Source organism: Salmo trutta, chromosome 37 (genome assembly GCF_901001165.1).
Source record: "Salmo trutta chromosome 37, fSalTru1.1, whole genome shotgun sequence".
Taxonomy (NCBI): domain Eukaryota; kingdom Metazoa; phylum Chordata; class Actinopteri; order Salmoniformes; family Salmonidae; genus Salmo; species Salmo trutta.
The window spans coordinates 25,601,805-25,626,610 of NC_042993.1; the positions used below are offsets into that span (position 1 = coordinate 25,601,805).

The 24,806-nt window shown below is 43.8% G+C and overlaps 1 protein-coding gene across 1 annotated transcript; it reads right to left on the reverse strand.

The window, feature by feature from the left end:
• LOC115177077 (pleckstrin homology-like domain family B member 3) lies at positions 1-24,671 on the reverse strand. The gene is made up of 15 exons (XM_029737566.1): positions 24,645-24,671; positions 14,277-14,425; positions 13,920-14,030; positions 13,483-13,620; positions 13,005-13,133; positions 11,764-11,946; positions 10,568-10,678; positions 8,983-9,084; positions 8,744-8,831; positions 7,886-8,087; positions 7,033-7,120; positions 5,680-5,826; positions 5,222-5,429; positions 1,946-2,031; positions 1-1,731 (listed from the first exon to the last, which is right to left on the reverse strand). Exons 2-15 carry the CDS (start codon positions 14,421-14,423, stop codon positions 1,597-1,599), a joined length of 1,875 nt encoding a protein of 624 aa, XP_029593426.1. The 5' UTR covers positions 14,424-14,425; positions 24,645-24,671; the 3' UTR covers positions 1-1,596.
• Positions 24,672-24,806: the final 135 nt, after the last annotated feature.

Genomic DNA, 24,806 nt, shown 5'->3' on the forward strand with positions numbered 1-24,806 from the left:
TCATCAAAATAATATGTTTTTAATATAAATATGTCACCCTCTTCGTGTTACAACAGCTGGGGGCAATCCCATCCATTTTAAACGGTCAATACCATAATTAATAGATCTGATTGAAATATGTATATACAATTGTGGGTGCCAGTTTGTATAGCTCTATAGCTGTCGGGCAGGAAAGTAAAGTTAAAATAATAAAAATAAAAACCATAATTAAAAAGTCGTTTTCAAGTAGACATTGAAGCAATGCAAATCAGTAAGGGAAGGTTTTCACCAAAAGTGTATGAATAACCTTTAATGATCATAATAATAATAATACATATTTATAAGCATATAGTATTTCTGTGTTGACATTGTAAAAAAAAAAACAATCCATTTAGAGAACTGAACGATCGGTCAGTGTTTTGGTGACTCTGAACAGCCCTTTTGACAGATGAAAAATATACAAATGTTCAATACAGACATACATGTACAGGTTACTGCCAAAAGAATGGAAACTCTTGAGTTAATGAGGGATACAAAGTATATTGAAAGCAGGTGCTTCCTGAGTTAATGAAACAATTGATATCCCATCATGCTTAGGGTCATGTATAAAAATGCTGAGCAGGCCATCATTTTGGCTATTATTTTGTTTACCATGGCTATGCCACCATAGGATGACAATGCCCCCATCCACAGGGCACGCGTGGTCACTGAATGGTTTGATGAGCATTAATACGACGTAAAGCCATATGCCATAGCCAACCCAGTCACCAGATCTCAAGCCAATTGAATACTTATGAGAGATTCTGGAGCGGCGCCTGAGACAGCATTTTCCACGATCAACAAAACACAAAATTATCACATTTCTTATGGAAGAATGGTGTCGCATCCCACCAATAGAATTCCAGACCATTGTAGAATCCATGCCAAGGTGCATTGAAGCTGTTCTTGCTCGTGGTGGCCCAACGACCTATTAAGACACACTATACTGGTGTTTCCATTATTTTGGCAGTTACCTGTATATTTCAATGGAAGCTGTAGTACTTCAATACTTCAATCTGGCCACAAGAGGGAGCTCAAACACAGCTGCTAGAGAGACACCAACCATTAAATCCTGATTTGAGACTAATAAAAAGACATCAAAGGTTTGTCTGTCAGTATATCATGGTTGGCACTGACTCTAAGATCACCAATGGTTACTCGAGCTTGCACGTCCACGTCTTTATATTCCCATGGCCTTGTCCCTCCTCCATCCTCTAAACGTCTCGTTCCACACAGAACCTGTAACAGTCTGCCACTCAGTCCCATGTCATCAAAGCTCCTAAGACACTATCCAGAATCAAATGTCGGTTCCTTCAGGAAGAGCTTTCCTGAACATTATGTTCTGCTCATCACTCCTCACCTCCACCACTCATATGACGTAAAGTTCAGGCAGCAAAATGGCAGCCTAGCTGGGTCCTACACGCATCGGAGGGTGGAGGTTGAAAATTGCAGTTTGCCCAACATAATGTAAACTGCTGAAACTGTAGCCAGGTTAGCCAAGTCAGCCAGCTGAATGGAGGTTCAGTCCAAGGTGTAGGTCAGACAGACACAGGAAAGGGGACAGGTGTAAAGTCAAGGTCAGTAGCGGCTGTGCTCGTCTGTTGCTGTGACAATGACGTCCATCCAGATCCTCATGGCCTCGGCGCTGGGCGCCACCAGGAAGAAGAGGCGCTCGTACGTCTTCACACAGAACGTAAGGCTGGGTCGCGGAGACTGAGAGAGAGAGAGAGAGAGAGAGAGAGAGAGAGAGAGAGAGAGAGAGAGAGAGAGAGAGAGAGAGTGAGATGACTGGTGGGAGAGCGATAATTCTTGGGATTTGGTTTCAAGCACTGAATGCATGAATGATCATCTCTTTAACAGTTGTGGGGATATAATGGGCACATTGTTCCTTCTCTATAGTGATAAAATACTGTATATGAGGACTCACTGAAGTGGCTGTGCGCAGGTGGTCATAGTAGACTTCCTCTATAGCCTGGAAGTAGATCACCCCCTTTAGCTTCCTCTCATCACAGTCTGAAGGTAAACAATAGTCAATAAGAGGGAGAACGAGAGAGAGAGAGAGAGAGAGAGAGAGAGAGAGAGAGAGAGACAGACACAAATCACATAGGCATTTAGTAGGGTTGTGGTCATTACATTTTGTCAGCTGGTTATTGTCATGCAAAAGACTGCCAGTCTCACAGTAATTGACCGGCAATTAACATAAACACGTTTAGCATCTCCAGGCCTCCATGCATACAAGCCGCTGATGCGAGGCCTTTGCAACATCTACATTTAAAAAAGTATAATAAATCAATTGAATATACACCATTACAATAAATCAATTATTGATTTTAGGCAGGTCTAAAGAAACATTATGATGTGAAGAAAATATATTTCAGAACAACAGAATATGAGTTGTTATATTGTTATATAACATAATACTGTATGTTATCTGGCTATGCTCAATGTCATAGGCCAGGGATACTCAACTCTTATCCTACGAGGTCCGGAGCCTGCTGGTTTTCTGTTCTACCTGATAATTAATTGCACACACCTGGTGTCCCAGGTCTAAATCAGTCCCAATTAGAGGAGAACAATGAAAAAATGCAGTGGCACTGACTTGAGTTTGAGGGCCATGGGATTTAGGCTTGTTCATTTAGCTGACAAGATATGCTTCTAAGTCTTATGCCATTATTTTATATTATATGATTTTATAGTAAGAAGAATATAATTGAACTTATCTGAATAAAATAGAAAGGATATTTTTCCCATTTCGGAGCGAGTGGGCATATGAAGTGGCTATGTTGAGCGTAAAAGTGATCATTTCGAAACAGGTCCAATATTATGCTAGATTCAGAGTTATTTTGCAACTTTAGTTGGGAAGCACAGCCGCAGGCTGCCCAGTGACACAAGCCTACCAGACGAGCTAAATAACCTCTATGCTCGCTTCAAGGCAAGTAACACTGAAGCATACATGAGAGCATCAGCTGTTCCGGGCGACTGTGTGATCACGCTCAACGTATCTGATGTGAGTAAGACCTTTAAACAGGTCAATATTCACAAGGCCGCAGGGCCAGACGGATTACCAGGACGTGTACTCCAAGCATGCGCTGACCAACTGGCAAGTGTCTTCACTGACATTTTCAACCTCTCCCTGTCTGAGTCTGTAACACCAACATGTTTCAAGCAGGTCACCATAGTCTCTATGCCCAAGAACACTAAGGTAACCTGCCTAAATGACTACCGACCCGTATCACTCACGTCTTTAGCCATGAAGTGCTTTGAAAGGCTGGTCATGGCTCACATCAACATCCTTATCCAGGGAACACTAGACCCACCCAAATTTGCATACCGCCCCAACAGATCCACAGATGATGCAATCTCTACTGCACTCCACACTGCCCTTTCACACCTGGACAAAAGGAACACCTATGTGAGAATGCTATTCGTTGACTACAGCTCAACATTCAACACCATAGTGCCCTCAAAGCTTATCACTAAGCTAAGGACCCTGGGACTAAACTCCTCTGCACCTGGATCCTGGACTTCCTGACGGGCCGCCCTAAGGTGGTAAGGGTAGGTAACAACACATCCGCCACGCTGATCATCAACATGGGGGCCCCTCAGGGGTGCGTGCTCAGCCCCCTTCTGTACTCCCTTGTTCACTCATGACTGGATGGCCAGGCATGACTCCAACACCATCATTAAGTTTGCCGATGACACAACAGTGGTAGGCCTGATCACCGACAACGACGATAGGGAGGAGATCAGAGACTTGGACGTGGGGTGCCAGGACAACAACCTCTCCCTCAACGTGATCAAGACAAAGGAGATGATTGTGGACTACAAGAAAAGGAGGACCGAGCACGCCCTCATACTCATCAACGGGGCTGTAGTGGAGCAGGTTGAGAGCTTCAAGTTCCTTGGTGACCACATCACCTACAATCTAAAATTGTCCAAGCACACCAAGACAGTCGTGAAGATGGCATGGCAATATCTTTTCCCCCTCAGGAGACTAAAAATATTTGGCATGGGTCCCCAGATCCTCAAAAGGTTCTACAGCTGCACCATCGAGAGGATCCTGACTGGTTGCATCACTGCCTGGTATGTTAACTGTTCGGCATCTGGCCGTAAGGTGCTACAGAGGGTAGTGCGTACGGCCCAGTACATCACTGGGGCCAAGCTTCCTGCCATCTAGGACCTATATACTAGGCGGTGTCAGAGGAAAGCCCACACATTTTTCAAAGACATCAGTCAATCAAGTCATAGACTGTTTTCTCTGCTACGGTACCGGAGCACCAAGTCTAGGACCAAAAGGCTCCTTAACAGCTTCTACCCCCAAGCCATAAAACTGCTGAACAATTAATCAAATGGCCACCGGATTATTTACATTGACATTCCCCCCCCATTTGTTTTTTACACTGCTGCTGCTTGCTGTTTATTGTCTATGCATAGTCACTTCACCCCTACCTACATGTACAAATTACCTCGACTAACCTGTACCCCCGCACATTGACTCGGTACCGGTACACCCTGTAACCTCATTATTGTTATTTTATTGTGTTACTTTTCATTATTTTTTACTTTAGTTAATTTGGTAAATATTTTCTTAACTCTTTCTTGAACTGCACTCTTGGTTACGGCCTTGTAAGTAAGCATTTCACGGTAAGGTCTACACAATTTGTATTCGTCGCATGTGAAAAAGAAAGTTTGATTTGATTTTGATGAATAAACTATAATATGCCTATGGATGTTTTTAACTAATTATCACCTTAGAAAGCTGTCCATTTCCTTGTGTTAGGTTTTGAAAGAACAACTACAATGACCATGTTTTACACTGTTTCAAACTGCTGTTGAACTTCCTTCTTCAAATTGATCATCACAGTGAGGTTAGTTTTAAAAGCATGATGCTGTTTTGATGATAAGTGTTTGATGTGATTTTCGATGGCATTTGCATTGATGTCAGAGTGGTTAGAGGGACAATATAGCCCTGAGTACCAGGCTATTAGGACCTGATGGTCATTAGCAAGTTGGGTACTACCAAAGCATGTCCAGAGTGCATAACAGGAGATTACCGTGACTCAACGGTCAGGTGGAATTTTACTGCGGTCATGACTCATGACTGCCGGTGTGGCGGTAATAGGGTCACCGCAACAGCCCTAGCATTTAGGCTTATACACACCAACATCCAACACACACGCAGTCTCTCTCTCAGCCCCATCACCTGTGTAGTAGGCTAGCCGCCTGTGGTCCATATCGAAGAGGAACCACCTCCTCCTCCAGGTCTTGACCCGCCCGCCACGCTTGGTCAAGAAGCCGGCACAGCGGCGCGGGGACATACGCAGGCCCATGCACCCCGCCACCCCGTGACCCAGCGTCTCCACGTGGGCCCGCAGGTCAAAGTTTGCAGAGAGGAAGAGAGGTAGGGAGCGCTGAGAAGAATAATGAGTATAATGTATATAATTTCACAATAAATATGCCAAATAAAACAGATCAACATCACAAGGTTAGTGCGAAGGAGACAGAAAGAAAGACAGATTGAGAGAGAGACAGACAGACAGACAGACAGACAGACAGACAGACAGACAGACAGACAGACAGACAGACAATACAGACAATACAGACAGCCAGCAACCAGAAAGACAGAGCTGACGGCCAACCAGCCAGAGCAGACAGACGTACCTCAGGGGAGCTGGGGACAGGACTGGTGGTTTTTGGCTTCTCTGGGTCAGGGACTAGCCTGCTCTGGGACTTTAATGGTTCTGCTGCTCCTCGGCCCTCCAGCTCTCTCTGCCTCCTCTCCTCCACCACCACCTGCCTCCTTTCCTCCTGGATCAACACACAGGCTCTATCTCAATTATCCTTTCTGTGCATCCTTGCATCCTATCTCCTCGTGTCCTTATCAATCATATTGGAGGAGAAGGTGACTCCCTTCAAAGACCTTCAATTAGTTTTTCTTTTTTAGAAAGAGGCATACTTTTATTGACAACAGGGGGATTAAGATGAAGTACAATATCTAGACTGAGGCATACTACGTATTTATTTGGACAGTGAAGCTCAAACTTAATTTGGCTCTATACTCCAGCATTTTGGATTTGAGATTATATTTTTATATGAGTACAGAATGTCACCTTTTATTTGAGGGTATTTTCATACAAATCTGTTTTACCATTTAGAAATGAAAGCACTTTATGTATCTATCCCCCCATTTGAAGGTGTCATAAGTATTTGGACAAATTCCCTTAAAAGGTTAGCATGTTTTGGGGCATGATCCTTGTGCATCTTTCTTATTCATCATTATTCACGATTCATTCATGATTATCCGTAATCATGGTAGCATCCACATTAATGTAGAAGTGTTCAGAAACATATTCTATCCTTATTTACAATAAAAGTGAGTCCAAAATGACACCATTGACACCATTCTAATGAGCACAAAATAATCCGAAACCTAACCAAAACAAACTGCAAATGCATCCAACAAGTTTGTAGAGTCACAATCTTGATGTAATCATTGTGTGCTAGGAATATTGGACCAAATACTAAACTTTTGACTACATTAAATACACTATAAGTGAATTTGTCCAAATACTTAAGACACCTTAAAAATGGGGGCACTAGACAAATAAAGTGCATTCAATTCTAAACGGTAAAACAGATATGTATGAAAATACTCTAAAATAAAAGGTGAAATTCTGTACTGACGCCTCATATAAAACAAGTTCTTAGCTTCTAATAAATACATAGGAGAGTGTATGTTCGTTTTTTATTTAGTGTTCTTCCATTTCACAGTGTTTTTTCTTCTGGTGGCCTTGTTAATTATGTACGGTAATCAGTCAGTGGTCACACAACAGGGTTGTGTTCATTAAGCAACAAACAGAAGAAAACTGACTGAAACACGGAGGGACTACATTAATTAATCATCCAATAATAAACAAACTGTTTTTAAACGTTTTGTTACGGTGTGCCCTAATGAATATGACCCGGCAAGCTGTGTGTCTGAAGTGATTAGGGATGTTAGTGGTGTTGACTCACCCTCTCTTTGAGAAGCCTCTCTCTCTCTGCCTTGGCCTCCCTCAGTCTCCTCTCAATCTCCACCAGGTTTAACAGTCCCAGACTTGGGCTGGAGAGGGAAGGAAAAATACATACATGTCAGCAGTTACAGTGAGGAAAAAACGTATTTAATCCCCTGCTGATTTTGTACGTTTGCCCACTGACAAAGAAATGATCAGTCTATAATTTTAATGGTAGGTTTATTTGAACAGTGAGAGACAGAACAACAACAAAAAAAATCAAGAAAAATGCATGTAAAAAAACCTCTGTGATTGCCAACAAGGGTTTTGCCACCAAGTACTAAGTCATGTTTTGCAGAGGGGTCAAATACTTATTTCCCTCATTAAAATGCAAATCAATTTATAACATTTTTGACATGCGCTTTTCTGGATTTTTTGTTGTTGTTATTCTGTCTCTCACTGTTCCAATAAACCTACCATTAAAATTATAGACTGATCATTTCTTTGTCAGTGGGCAAAGGTATAAAATCAGCAGGGGATCAAATACTTTTTTCCCTCACTGTATTGTCATTATTGTCGTCAGAGACGCATACGTACAAACATACAGACACATGCACACACGCCCACACAGACTGAGAGCAGCATTTATATTTCACTCACACACACCTAGAAAACTCACCTGTCCGGTCTATCACACTCCACCTCACATCAACTCTGACCCAATCACTCAATAAATCTTCCACAGACAACTCATCCCTTCCCTCTCCTCCTGACAGCCAATCAGATACCTCCTCTTATTCACTTACAATACAATCACACTAACATGTTCCTTTAAACGTTGTGATTTTAGACGGGTTTTTTCCCCCTCCACTCACCTGGCAGCACGGGAGCTACTAGCACTGCTACAGGGGGTGAGGAGATCACTGCCATTGCTGGGCTCAGGTCTGAGCCCGTTGATGTGCCCGTTGCTGTGCCCGTTGCTGTGCCCGTTGCTGTGCCCGTTGCTGTGCCGGTGGGAGGGGAGAGGGGAAGTGAAGCGCTCTGGGCTCGGACTGTCAGGTACCATTCTCACCAGCCCTGTGAAAGAGATAGAGAGACAGAGAGAGAGAGAAAGAGGAAGGGACACAAAAACAGCACACATAGCACGTATTATATTATATAAGAGACAGGGTAAGGCGAGCATGAGAAAGGGGGAGAGAATGGAGAGAGCAGAGGAGAGAAAATAGAGGGAGAGAATGGATGACAGCGCACACACACAAACACAGTGGGTTAGAGAGAGATCGTGGAAATGGGATTTAGGCAGCAGCGGAGCAAACAAACTGAACAGAATTTCTAAAGAACAGCCATAGACTAGTAGCCCCACTGGCTCATCCAGTTCATACAGCTATATCCTGCTCACGACATGGTAATAACACACAGGTACATCTGCTACTGACACGCCTTAGCAGAAACTGAAAAGGCAGAGTGAGAAAAAGAGATGGCGAAAGAGAGAGAAGCAGAGAGAGAGAAAGAGAGAGAGTGAGACAGACGGAGAGAGAGAGAGAAGGAGAGAGGGAGAGACAGAGAGAGAAAGAGAGAAGCAGAGAGAGAGAGAGAGAGATGGGGTAGAACTAAACAAATAGACAAAGACAGAGGATCAAAGAGAAAGAGAAAGCAAATATGTAAAAATGCTCTGAGGTAAAGCAAATGAAAAACACAAAGGAATTCATAATTAAACACCCATCATAGCTCACCTTGCGCCGAGACCGGCCTATCGGCGAGCTTATTGTTGCGGTGCGAGCTCCGTCTCCGGGGGAAACTGGCGGATTCTTTGGCTTGTTCCTGAAGTTAGGGAATAACACTGTGAGTTCGTGTTTCAGTACATTACTGGGAGAAAAACAACAAGTGAATCAAATCAGTGTTTATGTACAGTATGTGTCACATACAACTGGAAAACATGATCCGTGTCAATGGTAACGGCCCGGCAACATACCTGAGGTGATTTGTGAATGGTCAGCGGCGAGAGTGACATCATGCAAGGGACCGAGCTGGGGATGTTGGACCAATCAGCGAGTGGCTTCTTCTCTTTCAAGACCTGATAAGAGATGGGAGTATGACCGTTATATAACCGGTTATGGCATAAACTCAGCCGTGAAGAGGAGAGTGAAAACATAGACAACTGAATGTTGTTGTTATAACCTAGACATGTCAGTTAGGTAGGACAGACCGTCAGTCATAAGGCCTGGATGACCACACAACACACTAAGACGGTTGTGTCAACATCCATGACACATAATGAAATGACATAGTAGGAGTGTAACAGGTAGTAAAAGACATTCTGCAACTCACTGAGAATGGAAAACGCATGCCAGCTCTCAGGAACCACCCTAATGAGTTAAAAATGATCTCCCTCTCACTATATCTCGGTTTCCCTCCCACCCCTTCTCCCTGACTCACAGACACATAAGCAATTTGGATGCGGTACGCATTCTCTGTTAACCCGTCTCAGTCTCTCTCTCTCGCTCTCTCGTGTCTGGATGAGCAACGAAATCAATTTCTCTCTGCCAAAAACACTTCCATCTCTTCTCATTAGTGACTACTATCCATATGACTACCCTAGCATGTCATACAAAGTCTTATTGTATTCAGACACAGTTGTTCAGAAACACATTGTGTCCCTCCTTTCTCCCCCTATCTGCCACTCCCTCCCTCACTCCCTCCCTCGTCCTAGTATTAACTGACACACTTAGCCTGTATTAAATCCCATTTCTGATTAACCCATTCTAAAGACACTTAAGGCATGCATATTTGATTTGTCGTGTCTCTCCACTTACCGGTGTTGTTGCGACGCTTTTAAATTCTCTCAGCTTATCTTCACTCTCTCTCTCCCTCACAGCCACCCTCCCCTGTTCTGCTTTTCTCTTCCCTGTTTCTTCCCTCCCTCCCTCTCTTTCTTCAGTCATGCCTCTCTCTCTCTCGCTCACTCTCTATGCTCAGTTGTGCTCTTTCCCTATCTCTAACTAGTCTCCTCCCCCTTTTCAACTCACCCTGTCATAATTCTAATCAAAGGCATGTCATTGGTTCAACAACAAACCATATCACTGTCCAAGCAGGGAGTTGACAAATCACACACTTTGGCGCTTCAGACAACCATTATGAATATGGATTAAAAACACTGACAACAATGGACATTCTAGCATCCAAGCACTTAATTTACATTTTACATTGTAGTCATTTAGCATACGCAGTTTGTGCATTCATCTTAAGATAGCTAGGTGGTACAACCACATATCACAGGCATAGGAAGTACATTTTTCCTCAATAAAGTAGCTATCAGTAGATCAGTAGGGTGACATGAGAGAACTTGGGAAGGTTGAAAACTAGGCGGGCTGCAGTGTTCTGGATAAGTTACAGGGGGTTTGATGGCACAGGCAGGGACAATCATTGAATGTATCATATTTATCATAGTTGAACCACCGGGAATATAAAACATAATCCAAATTTCCCTGATAAATAATAAATAAATAAAGTTAAAGTTATGACATTTGCTCATCATCTGTCTCTGTTCCCTTTATTACCCTTTGAGTGGTGTGGAGCAATTCTTTCCTCTCCTTCTTGAAGGCATTCATCTCTCTATCCTTCTCTCGCTCCATCTCCTTCAACTGCTTCTCAAGCTGCTGGACTCGCTCCTGAAGAAATCAATGAATAAAGAAGAGAAATCGACAAATGAAATGTCAGACACTTAATACTAAACATCGCAGGATTCTGTCTCCTGTAATTCATGTACAGTGGCGTGTTAGACAGATGGTGTTGTTGTTGTTAGCTTTATAGAGTTGTTGTTTTAAATGTATCTTATCTGTTATGTCTCATGACCTATGTCAATAGTCAGTTACTCTAGGTGTGTTCAATGGCACAACTTCTAACATCCATTTGAGTTACGAGAGGAGATGAGGGATGAATGACAGAGGAGAGGAGTGAGAGATGACAGGGAATAAAGAATTAGTGATGTCAGCTCAGCACAGTTAATATGTCAGAGAGGAGGAGATAAAGAGAGAGACAGAGAGAGAGAGAGAGGGGGGGGGTATAGAGATGAGCTGTCAACCCAAGCAAGGCCACAGTGCAGCTGAATCAACTCTCTCCCACTCTCTCTCTCTCCTCCCCTCTTTTCATCACTATCACTTGTTTCATCTCTCTCTCTCTCTCTCTCTCTATTCTCCCACTTTTCCACCTCATCACATGATATCCTAAGTTTATCCTCGTTCTTTCTTCTCGCTCCCTCACGATACAATCCTTCCTTTTATCCTTCAATCCCTCCCCACCACTCTCACCATACCCCTTTTCCCATCTCTCTCCATTCTCTACTTTTAGTCCCTCTCCTTTCCTCCTACATTTCCTCAATTGACCAGCTCTCCCTTCATCTATACATCTTTCTCCACTTTCCCTCCCTCCCTCCCAAAGTGGCCTCTGATGCAATTGCCTAACTTGTTTGTGCAGTCATGTGACAGTGGAGGGTGATACTGTAGAGTGTGAGGAGAAGGGAGAGTTCACGCTCATGTCTCAGTTTAAGAAGAGGAGGATGGGGGGAAGGGGGTTACTTGTGAGGAGCCGTTTCCAAACAGAGAGTGACTACCGTGGGGGGGGGGGGGAGAGGAAGGGGGCATTTAGAGAGAGTCTGTGGTGGGGGATAAGCTTCTAACCAAACTAGTATAACCAGCTTGGAGCTGTGAGATTCTCCCAAATGTTGTCGTCTTCTTATTTGTCGACCCTGGCTTACCTGCGCTGAGTTGACAGCATGCTTTTGGCATGAGATCTCCTTCTCCTTATCTTCCTCGTTCCCTCTCTCCTTCCCTTCTATCTTTCCTTCGCTCTCCTCCTCCTCTACTCCGGCCTCGCTCTCCAGGACACGGAATTCCCAGTCCTCAAACACGCGGCCGGCTGCTTCCACCATCTCTTTCTCCTGGAAGAGAGAGAGAGGGACGGAGGGAAAGAGAGAAAGAGAGCGGGATGGAGGGGGAGAGAGAGATGGAGGGAAAGAGAGATGGAACAGAGAGAGATGGAGGGAAAAAGAGAGTGTGATGGAGGGATGCAGAGAGAGAGAGAAAGTGATGAAAGAAAGATGCAGAAGGAGAGGAACAGACAGAAAATGGAAGAAAGCTATTGATTAGTACAGAAAGAGCCTGTGGCTTAGGACACTAAACCAAAAAACAACTGGTCGGACCACTCCATTCAAGACCATTAAACCAAGTCGTAGGTCTCAAGCTTGTGTCCCAAAGGCCATCCTATTCTCAATATAGTACACTACTTTTGACCAGGCCCCATTGGCCTCTTGTTAAAAGTTGTGCACTATATAGGGAATAGGGTGCCATGTGGGACACATCCACTGGCATCAGAATGACACGCCATGTCAGTGTCACTGCCAAAATGCACAATGAACCCTTTGTCTGCCTGCCTGCATGTCTGTCTCAGATACCTCTATGACACTTTGACCTATCAGGTAGAAGAGGTACTACAAGGATAACTAGTACCGCCGACAAGAAAGAACATGCAATCCTTTATAACAATGACCAGAGAGGCTAGAATTAGAACACATGATGTGAAATGAGTTCTAACCAGAGGCAGTGTGAAACCATGCTGTCACTAGCACCTGAATTCAACTGTATATAGACCAAAAGCTAGCTCTCCACTGCACAAAGTTGACTTCACTTCAGGTCTCAGGGCAGATGATGTCACTCTGCTAGGCTACCTGTGAACTACCCTAACTACATCTAGACAGACAAACAGGTAGAAGATGCAGTGCATTCTCTTTTACACGCTGTCTAGTGGCAAGGCATGAAATCAGTTAGCTGGGTACTATTGATAAGGTACCAAACGGAAGAAAACGGACTGAAACAGATAGGGACAACCTGGACTTAAGAAGAGCTCTTTTTCTTTTTGTTTTGCAAAACGTTTTAAAACATTGCGTGCCTTAATGAATACCACCCCAGTCAGTGGACTGTTCCTGGATCAGTAAATCACCTGTTGTAGTTGGATCAGTAGCTGCTCTCTCTGGCCCTCTGGCTGACTGGGGATCAGTGTCTCCTTCTCCTCCAACCTACTCCTCAGCTCCTCAACCCGGGCCCTCTCCACCTCCAGACTGGCTCGCTCCTACAGAGAGAGAGAGAGAGCGAAAAGAGGAGGATGAGGGATGAGAGAGGAAACAGTCATCCCTTTATATAAAGATCCATCTGTTTGTCAGCTCATTCCACTATCACATCGCAGAGGCCTATAGTGTCACATGAAGTGACTCAGTGTCTACCTCACTGCTATAGCTACTCATGTACAGGCCATATCAACCTCCGGTCCCAAACCATGAGATTCAAACATACCGCCTGAAGACAGGATGCTTTGGATGGTATTGAATGGAGCTCTGTCTGTGCACCGCTAACCGTCCATCCGTCAGTCTGTCTGCGTCTGCCTTGCTCCTTATGCTCCTTGTGTGTACAGCACCACTGACCTTCTGTCTGTCCGTCTGTCTGTGTGTCTCCTCCTGCCCGCCCTCCTCCTGCAGTGTCTGTAGATACAGAGTGTGTCTGCGCAGCTCGTTCCTCTCCTCCTGCAGCTCGCCCTCTAACAGGGCTATCTCCAGCTGCAGCTGGAGTGGCAGACAGGAGAGAGAGAGAGAGAGACAGAGAGAGAGAGAGAGAGAGAGAGAGAGAGAGAGAGAGAGAGAGAGAGAGAGAGATGTTAGTCCCACAATGAAGAATGCAGAATGTGTCTTTGAAGGAGACATTAGAAAAAAGGAGTTGGTTTGTTGTGAACAGATCCAGAATGAAACTTCATCAGATACATTTACTGAACAGCCACCACTCTCCATAAAAATTGTTAGATATGAGACACAATCAGGCCCTTGAGGGTTTAACTTGTTCATTCATTAATCCATCAGTGTCTGACCTCTATCTTTAGCTCCTCCCTCTGCTGGTCGATCTCTGTGATCCGCTGTTGCAGCATGGAGGGCAACGGTAGGATCCTCGGTGACCGCGCCTCTGAACGTTTGGCTGGAGACTGAGAGGTAGCGAGAGACACACAGACGATTGAAAAGAGACTATTCAACCTGGATCTAAAAGTCATTCCGATGGCTCAGTTGGTTAGAGTGCGATGACTCCAAAGTTACCGGTTCAAGTCCAGCGTTGGACACATACACTGATGTGTACGCTGAGTCGCTTTGGATAGCAGCATCTGACTCTGACCACATTACCAGTGTAAACAACCGACCTCCTGACGCTAGTTAACGTGAGACCCACTCCTTACCCTCTCGCTCTCTGTGCTGCTGCTCTCTGTGTCTGACTCCACCCCTGAAGAGGCGGGGCTTTGCCCTCCAGCCAATCGGGCGACCCACGGCGGCCGCAAGCCCTGCTCCCATCGGCTTCTCGGGGGGTCCATATTGTGGAGGGGCATTTCTGTAGGATAGAAAGAGATGGGAGGTGGGATGATGAGTGGTACTGTATAGGAGGCCTTTGTTAACATGACTTGACGGAATAGGGTTAGTGCTATCCGGGATCCTTGGACGTCCCTACCCTTAACCTTGACCAGCACCCTAACCTTAACCCTTACCTTGCCAATTTTAAATGTGAACTTCAACGGGGTATCGTCAGAGTTGGAACGTCCCAAGGATCCCGGATGGCAAGGACCCTGAATATAGTGGCAATTCAATACACTGCTTGGTTAAGAGCTAAATTAACCAGGTGACAGTTCACAGAAGTGACACTATGAGCAGTACACCAGTGTGTCAGCAGCACTAAGCACTTTAAAGCAGAATATCCCCCTGACTTCCAGAAAAGCTGTTACTGGAAAAAACACCCTGGAAAAAGCGATAGTGAAAGAGAGGAGAGAACGCAGGATGTGAGAAGGTGGTTTGGGATTGTATTTCAGAACAAGGACTGTTAGCACAAGGCTTTTGCTGTATGGACAAAGGGTACTGTACAGTAAACAATGCCGATTCACCTCCCAGCTTTTGAAGTGCATTGTGGGGAAGCATGACACACAAATTTGAGTCAGTGCAATGATGTGGTCTTACAATAACCATACACAGATATACATAGAAATAAAGGGATTCACCTTTGAAGTACTATACACTGTACATACACCGCTCACAACACAAAGCCACATTATGAACGATATACATCACTGCTGAGGTCTTGGATGGAGAATTCTAAGCAATAACTAGGTTATTTAATGTCTTTATGTCACTTGCTCATACAAGTGTAAGCAGTAGTAAAATAGCAGCAAATATGAAGTAACGACTGAGCACACACTCACAGGAAGCAACCGAGTACACACATACACACTCACATGCATGCACACACACACACACACACGTGGGAAAATAGTCTGGATTCCCATTGTCCAAACCTTTCCCACCCTATCCTTTTTCCCTCTCTACTCCTCTCATTCCGTCTCCCTGAACTCCTCTCTTCTCTCTCCCTTTCTCGCTCCTCTCCTCCTGCACTCTCTCTCTCTCTCTCTCTCTCTCTCCCTGTACAGGCCTTATTAGGCGATGGGGCCTGGAGTAGTGGAGGCATGGAGATAAATATACAACTATGATATGAGTGAGGGCTTCTAAACACAGACTGGCACACTGACACAGAGACAGACAGAGGAGGGAGAGAGAGAGGGACAGAGAGTGGAGGAGGAGAGGAGACGAGTGGGGGGAGAGGGGAGAGGGGGGAGAAAGTGGGTTCTAAAATGTCAGAGGCCAGTGTCATATTTCCAGTGAGGAGATGGAAAACAGTCCGAGTGTGTGGTATATAACTTCACAGAGCTGTACACAGGACACACAATACTATGTTGTTTATAGAAGAATAGTGCATGGTTGCATGCAGGAATTATGTATATACTGTGTTTTTAATTGTGTGTGTGTGTGTGTGTGTGTGTGTGTGTGTGTGTGTGTGTGTGTGTGTGTGTGTGTGTGTGTGTGTGTGTGTGTGTGTGTGTGTGTGTGTGTGTGTATGCACGCATGTTGAAGAGGATGGCTACCATTCATCAATACCCATAATTACACATAAATATTTGACAAAGTAATACCGTATGCCAAATTCCATATGGTGAAGTTATTAGTTATTATTACTTCCATTCCAGATATGACATGTAATGGATACCATATGGAGGTCGCGCTTTGGGAAGAGGGCAAAATTAGAGTGAATAATGGTGAGGAGAAATCTTTGTTTAAACCAACACTGACTCACATCCATATGACCCAAACAGACGTTTGCATTATCCGGCTGAGATACACTATCAACAGTAAGAGAGACTGTAGTGTTGGAGAGAGAGTCACACAGGAGTAAAGTCCATTATTTCATGTCAACACAGATGTTATTCAAAAGCAACAAACAAAGGCTAAACAAACACACCAGGGTTGAGTCTGTAATGGCACCCTATTGCCTACTTTTTACCAGGGCCCATGGACAACAATACAGAGAAAAGATAGGGAGGGAGGGAGGGAGGGAGGGAACACAAAGAGACTAACTTAAAAGGATGGAAAAGAAAGTGAGTAGAAAGGGACATAATTAAGGGGAAAGGTATGATAGAGAGGAAGAGGAAGCTGAACATTTGTGTGTTAATGTGCTGAAAATAGGTCTTGATTGCAGAGGAGTGGCAGGAGCGATAAGAGAGTGGAAGAATCAGAGGCAGTCCCAAGGAGGGAGGGAGTGAGTGAGTGAGTGAGTGAGTGAGTGAGTGAGTGAGTGAGTGAGTGGGTGAGTGGGTGGGTGAGTGAGTGGGTGGGTGGGTGGGTGAGTGAGTGGGTGGGTGGGTGGGTGGGTGAGTGAGTGGGTGGGTGGGTGAGTGAGTGGGTGGGTGGGTGGGTGAGTGGGTGAGTGAGTGAGTGAGTGAGTGATGAGTGAGTGAGTGTGTGGGTGGGTGGGTGGGTGGGTGAGTGAGTGAGTGAGTGAGTGAGTGAGTGAGTGAGTGAGTGAGTGAGTGAGTGAGTGAATTAAAGCTGGATTAAAGCTGGGCGATCCAGTTGCAATACATTTCCTGAACTGATGCGATACCGATAAATAGATTGATACGTTTCTAACAATGTGCACCAGTTGTTTTTGTATGACCCTTTAAACTACTACTACTAGCTTGATGGCTGTAGCCATCACGTGTCCCATTAACAATCACCCATATTATCAAAACAGATTTCATTTCAAACTTCACATTTCTCTAGTATAGGCTACTTATCGTAATGAACAATATCAGCATGGTCGTGTGGATCATTTTCAGTTTATAGCCCCAGCTCTAGTGTGTGTTATACAACTACTGTCATATCCGGAGGTGACACAATGCATTACCCTCAAGTCCGAGGTCAGAGGACTCACTCAATCTTTCACACTGCAGTGCTAATCTTCCCCCTCGACTCAGCAATAACCAGCAACAGTTGAAGCGTCATACAACTAGTACACACACACATTACACACACAAGAACATACACACTCTCTCAACAGTGATCGATCAGAAGCAAGGATTCCACAATATTTCGATTCCACAATCCTTACTACCAACACACAAACACACAGAAATAGAGAAAGAGGAAAAGAGTACCCAATCGGAGTTCATTCATACCGGTCCCTCCTCCCTCTCACTGCAGTTGGTAATATGCATCCATATCTAAAGAAGTGGAGGTCCGTTCACTCTTGACCCACCTGTGTTGACAGGATTACAGGACGGATTCGATTCAATTCAATCAACTTTATTCATCGCTGAGGGGCAATTATTGGATACTGATTTGTGTGTGTGTGTGTGTGTGTGTGTGTGTGTGTGTGTGTGTGTGTGTGTGTGTGTGTGTGTGTGTGTGTGTGTGTGTGTGTGTGTGTGTGTCTCTGTGTCTGTGTGTGTGTGTGTGTGTGTGTGTGTGTGTGTGTGTGTGTGTGTGTGTGTGTGTGTGAGCCAATGTTCTTCCTCTATCTCCTTTGACCACTTGAGGTCAGGTTTGGATCCAGCTGATGGAATCCTCATCAACCCCCTTACTGGGTGACAGCGCTCATGTCTTGGCCTATCAGCCTTGTCTATCTGAAGAGGACAGAGGGTTTGTTTTCACTATGGGCTCAACGCAAGGGCACCAGGGAAACATGTTATACACACAACACTCGAACAACTGCCCTGCTTGGGGTTGACCTGGGGCTGCCATTCAATTAAAGGGACAGTCCACATTATTTCTCTCCCTGGTGGCCAGACCAAGTATAAACACAAACAAACAAACACATTTACACCAATAAGTATAAGTATATTCTTTGTACATGTTTGGTCATATTTGTCTTATTCTTTGTTTTTTTAAGAAGGGTACACTAGCAAACACGTCCCCCCTCAGTCCTCCAGAGCATTTCAGGGTGAAAATCAAATGTATGGACTGTGCCTTTAACCTTTGTCTGGCTGATATTGAGCAAGAGCTGCTCTCACCTGAGAAACATAAAAACACCTGTCTTTTCTGCATTGGTGAGCACTTTGCTGCACTATCCTCAAGAAAGGCATCAGGTGTTACAATGTCATATACATAGCCCACTAGCAGTTCAAGTAGCTAAAGTGTCTCTCTTCGTTGAGTCCAGAAGACTTAAAAAAAGAAACTTACTGTCATCAGTGTATGCCATTCTGCATATTGAGGGAGAAGTATGTAATCAACATCCTGATTATGACGAGTCTGTGCTCCATTCAAACCCACTAGTCTGTCTAGTGTCTAGTCTGCCAGCCTCACAATGGGCTAGCACACAATGTCAATAGCGGTCAACTGTAACAATGAAAGACATTTTCATCAGTAACAATAAAGGGCATTTCCATAGAATACAGGTACTGTATTGCTCAGGTCTCTAGTACTCTCCAGAGGATTACAGCTGAACTATCCAACCCCCACCTGACCTGTTAGCCATGAGCACATTGTGACATCTGACAGATCAGGTGCCCTGGAATACCTAGGATGCGTCCAAAATGATTTACTTCAGCTTTTATTTATTTCATCACATTCCCAGTGGGTCAGAAGTTTACATATACTCAATTAGCATTTGGTAGCATTGCCTTTAAATTGTTTAACTTGGGTCAAACGTTTCTGATAGCCTTCCACAAGTTTCCCACAATGAGTTGGGTGAATTTTGGCCCATTCCTCCTGACAGAGCTGGTGTAACTGAGTCAGGTTTGTAGGCCTCCTTGCTCGCACACACTTTTTCAGTTCTGCCCACAAATTTTATGGGATTGAGGTCAGGGCATTGTGATGGCCACTCCAATACCTTGACTTTGTTGTCCTTAAGCCGTTCTGCCACAACTTTGGAAGTATGCTTGGGGTCATTGTTCATTTGGAAGACCCATTTGCGACCAAGATTTAACTTCCTGACTGATGTCTTGAGATGTTGCTTCAATATATCCACATAATTTTCTTTCCTCATGATGCCATCTATTTTGTGAAGTGCACCAGTCCCTCCTGCAGCAAAGCACCCCCACAACATGATGCTGCCACCCCTGTGCTTCACGGTTGGGAAAAAAATGTAGTAAAATAGCACGGTTGGTTAAGAGCCAATAAAATGGTAGCCATCCTCTCCAGCGCCATGATACATTTGTGTATATTAGAAATGACACCCTATTCCCTGGTCAAAAGTATAGGGGATATGGTGCCATTTTGGACCCTACCTACTGGGCACAGACGTCAATTCAACAACTATTCCACATTGGTTCGACGTAAATTCATTGAAATTATGTGGAAACAACGTTGATTGTATGCCCAGTAGGAAGTGACCATACCAGTCTCAGCTGTATGACCTCAGAGCCCACTTAGCAATGCTTCGGTGGTATATGGAGGGCTACAGTAGTCTATGGAGGGCTATCAGGAAGCTGTCATCACCCCACTGTGTCCTGACACATCAGGTTCCCAGGAATACCTGGTGACCAGTCTGAGCTGTATGACAGAGCCCACTGAGATAGTCCCCCTGTATACCACTATAGCCTATGGACGGCTATGGGCTGAGAGAGGAAACTGTCATTATCACACAGGGGCCTGAGCAGGAAGAGCAGGTGAGAGGAACCAGGGTCATATTCATTAGGGCACCCAAAACACGTTTTAAAAACAAACACGAGCGTTTCTTATTGGATAATTCCAGGAAGTCCCTCCCCATTTCAGTCCGGTTTTTTCCCGTTTGGTACCTAATGAATACAACCCAGGCTGGACAGCTCTGTGTGGTGTCTGTCTGTCAGATGAGAGGTGAGATATCATGACTAACTGTCATCTAGGTGTGAGGGCAGATAGGCCTATTGTTAGACTCCTAGAATGATACTGTAGCTGGGCCAACTGGCTTCTGTTGGGGAATAAATGTTTTTTTTGTTTATAGGGGACCAAAGGGTTGAAGATTAAAATACAAGCTAGGATCATTGATTGTTAGGGAAGATGATTCGTTGCATTTCCTGTAAGTGCATTAGCAAGTAAGTTACCCTATAGGCCTAATGGTTTCTCCAATAAAGTTGATGATCACACTATGATACCACTGCATGAATATAATAATTCATGCAAAGGTGACTTGTGCATATTACAACACTGCAAAACGGACTGGAATGGTCCGAAGACACCACTAATTACACAGACTTTGAATATTTGCTAGTTCAACAACATTAGCAGAGATTCCAGTGGGCTGAGCAAATCCCTCCGTTCTGAGGTCAGCGAAATAACGACCCATTAATGACAGGCTAGGTCCCAGCTATAGAGCTGTCCGTACAAGTGCAGCCAAAAAAAAGGGCGTGCGAGAAAAAGAAACAAGGAGAGATTGAAGACAGAAGATAGATATGTGCTCTGGACTCCCCTGACGGCAACCCTCCCAGGCAATCTTTTCTCTCGACCTATGTCAGCGTCATCCTATACTCCCCCCCCTCTCCTTTGTTTACACTATGCGCCGATGGAAATGATAAACAATGATAAACAACAGATATCAGAAGAGTCGGGTAAACAAATGTGAGTTCACATAAACTGAGGAAAACAATGCCCTGGGAAAGGAGGTTTGGGACATTAAGAAAAACATGTCTGAATGAAAACCAGATATGGTCCTCTCATCGTTTCACAGTGAAAATGACACATTGAAAAGCTATAGGCCTGAGGACATTTTCAGCCCATCTAACTACTTATGCTCAAGCACAAAGTCCCAAATACTGGGTAATCAAATACAAGGTTGTCATAGAATCTGGATGTTGGTCATCATAAAACCAGGCATTCTGACATTTTAAAAACGAATAAACCCCCCAAAGAGTTGTTCTTTAACTTATGGTATGTACACAATTTGCATAGTTTTTTAAAAAGTAGGCTTTTTGGCTTAGTGTGAACTAATAGACTAATGATAGCTGTATTATTTAATATAGTCCATTTATATAGATGGCATAGGCCTATATTTTATTTATATAAATAGTTTAGAAAGTAGGCTACAGTAGCCTACTGGCTTTCTGTAAACATAATAGAGATTCTGTGTTCCATTTATTTACATGCTATGTCAAGTTCAAATTGACATCATCCCTTCTCATGACACTAATCAAGTCCATTTATAAACAGACGACCACTTTCAGTAGATAATTAACACTGTAGGTAGCTACTGCGGAATAATAAGAATCCTACTGTTATCAAATCGCGATCATTCACCAGATACAATGTATCAAACTACAGCGACCCAGAACAGAAACAAAAAACTCATGCCTTACCTGAGAATATGCCGCTTTCTCTTCAAAAGCGTTCTTGTTGTGGGGAATGTGTATTGTTGTTCTTGAATTTGAAGAAAATAGACGCTCGTAAAAACAGAGTGACTAAATAACGAAGTGATGGGTTTAGACGGGGAGCGCGCTTTCGCTTTCAATCATTTCAACTATATCCAGAGAACTTTCTGAGTTTCTGTTGGCTGTCATATCCCATCTGAAGACCTTTGGTGTCTATGTTCTCCTCTCTCTTTCTGGTTTGATTCAACCCTTTCAAATCATTCCCAGTATAAATGACAGATCACAGTGACCTGTCGTCGTCAACATGTGAAACGGAATGCATGTGAGGCGGGCACACTGACAGACACAAAGTTAGTGTGAAAACGCGACTGAGCGCGTCACTAAGCGACTATACGGTTTCTGTGGTCTATTTGTGAGGGGGCTCCGCACCGAAATGAGAACTCTATTCTGGGATTTCCCGCGACGACATGACTTTGTAATGCCCTCGTTATAGGCTCGCTATAGGCTAACGCAAAAGCAGTTTGGCTTGGCACCCTGCCAACAACACACCTCGCGGGTGGTCTTGTGTCGCTGTCAAAGCCAAGGGCCATTGGAAAGCGTCAATAGCTGCCACGTAAATCTCTCCACTCTCTTTACTATATCCAATGGCCTTTATCGGCCCCTGCCCCCTTAACAGTTCTGTCTCACTGAGCTGATAGGTTATTCCCTCAGTCTTCCCCTAAACAGGGGCATGTGGACAGGGTGAGAGAGAATGCCTGCAGTCAGGGTGGGTAGTGGGCAAAGAAAGAGTGAAAGGAGTAAAAGAGAGAGCAGATGGAAGGGGCAGGGTACAGACTGGGTGAAAGAACAGCTGCGGACTTGAAAAAAGCACAATGTCAAAGAATAGGTACTTTCTTTCCACAGGCGAAACTGTGCCAATTGTTTTTGTCTGTGTATGTTTTTGCTTATGTAAAAAAAGGTTTAAAATAAAACAATAAAACATAGCTTAGGTGTGATGGCAACACTGGTTACACCCTGTGCATTTCAAAACATGGAATGCAGGCGTGTCTGTCAGTAGGTAGATGAGAGAAGAGTTGCTTAATGCGGATGTTCTGTTTGTCTCCAGCGGTGACGGACAGCTGGCAGATGAAGTGGTGTGAACATGTATGTGACAACAACACAATGTAATCTTTTCTTCAGACTTCTAGTTCTTTTTTTCACTTTGAATACATCATCTCTATTTCCATCCAAAGGTTACATTACAAACCAAAAATGTAGTCATTTCACACATGGGTGTGTCAGGTGTCTTTCAATGCAATCCAAACTAGAGTTCGACCGAATATTATTTTTCACCGCCGATACCGATTATTGGAGGACCAAAAAGGCCGATACCGATTAATCGGCCTATTTTTTTATTTGTAATAATGACAATTACAACAATACTCAATGAACACTTATATTAACTTAATATAATACATCAATAAAATCAATTTAGCCTCAAATAAATAAGGAAACATGTTCAATTTGGTTTACATAATGCAAAAACAAAGTGTTGGAGAAGAAAGTAAAAGTGCAATATGTGCCATGTAAGAAAGCTAACGTTTAAGTTCCTTCCTCGGAACATGAGAACATATGAAAGCTGGTGGTTCCTTTTAACATGAGTCTTCAATATTCCCAGGTAAGAAGTTTTAGGTTGTAGTTATTATAGGAATTATAGGACTATTTCTCTCTATACCATTTGTATTTCATATACCTTTGACTATTGGATGTTCTTATAGGCACTTTAGTATTGCCAGTGTAACAGTATAGCTTCCGTCCCTCTCCTCGCTCCTACCTGGGCTCGAACCAGGAACACATCGACAACAGCCACCCTCGAAGCAGCGTTACCCATGTAGAGGAAGGGGAACAACTACTCCAAGTCTCAGAGCGAGTGACGTTTGAAACACTATTAACGCGCACCCCGCTAACTAGCTAGCCATTTCACATGGGTTACACCAGCCTAATCTTGGGAGTGATTGATTGGCTTGAAGTCATAAACAGTGCAATGCTTGAAGCACAGCGAAGAGCTGCTGGCAAAACTCACGAAAGTGCTGTTTGAATGAATGCTTATGAGCCTGCTGGTGCCTACCATCGCTCAGACTGCTCTATCAAATCATAGACTTAATTATAATATAATAACACACAGAAATACGAGCCTTAGGTCATTAATATGGTCGAATCCGGAAACTATCACGTTTATTCTTTCAGTGAAATACGGAACATTTCCGTATTTTATCTAACGGGTGGCATCCATAAGTCTAAATATTCCTGTTACATTGCACAACCTTCAACGTTATGTCATAATTACGTCAAATTCTGGCAAATTAGTTCGCAACGAGCCAGGCGGCCCAAACTGTTGCATATACCCTGACTCTGCGTGCAATGAACGCAAGAGAAGTGACAATTTCACCTGGTTAATATTGCCTGCTAACCTGGATTTCTTTTAACTAAATATGCAGGTTTAAAAATATATAGTTCTGTGTATTGATTTTAAGAAAGGCATTGATGTTTATGGTTAGGTACATTCGTGCAACGATTGTGCTTTTTTCGCAAATGCGCTTTTGTTAAATCATCCCGTTTGGCGAAGTCGGCTGTCTTTGTTAGGAAGAAATAGTCTTCACAGTTTGCAACGAGCCAGGCGGACCAAACTGCTGCATATACCCTGACTCTGTTGCAAGAGAAGTGACACATTTTCCCTAGTTAAAAGAAATTCATATTCGCAGGCAATATTAACAAAATATGCAGGTTTAAAAATATATACTTGTGTATTGATTTTAAGAAAGGCATTGATGTTTATGGTTTGGTACACGTTGGAGCAACGTGTACCTAAGCAATTATATGCAACGCAGGACAGGCTAGATAAACTAGTAATATCATCAACCATGTGTAGTTAACTAGTGATTATGATTGATTGTTTTTTTATAAGTTTAATGCTAGCTAGCAACTTACCTTGGCTTCTTACTACATTCGCGTAACAGGCAGGCTCCTCGTGGAGTGCAATGTAAAGCAGGTGGTTAGAGCGTTGGACTAGTTAACCGTAAGGTTGCAAGATTGAATCCCCGAGCTGACAAGGTAAAAATCTGTCGTTCTGCCCCTGAACAAGGCAGTTAA

Coding starts and splice junctions, on each gene's coding strand:
- LOC115177077 (XM_029737566.1), bottom strand. CDS start 14,423: ATGCCCCTCCACAATATGGACCCCCCGAGAAGCCGATGGGAGCAGGGC. Junction 13,134..13,482: donor GACAGACGGACAGACAGAAG/GTCAGTGGTGCT, acceptor CTCTCTCTGTAG/GAGCGAGCCAGTCTGGAGGT. Junction 7,121..7,885: donor AGTAGCTCCCGTGCTGCCAG/GTGAGTGGAGGG, acceptor TTCCCTCTCCAG/CCCAAGTCTGGGACTGTTAA.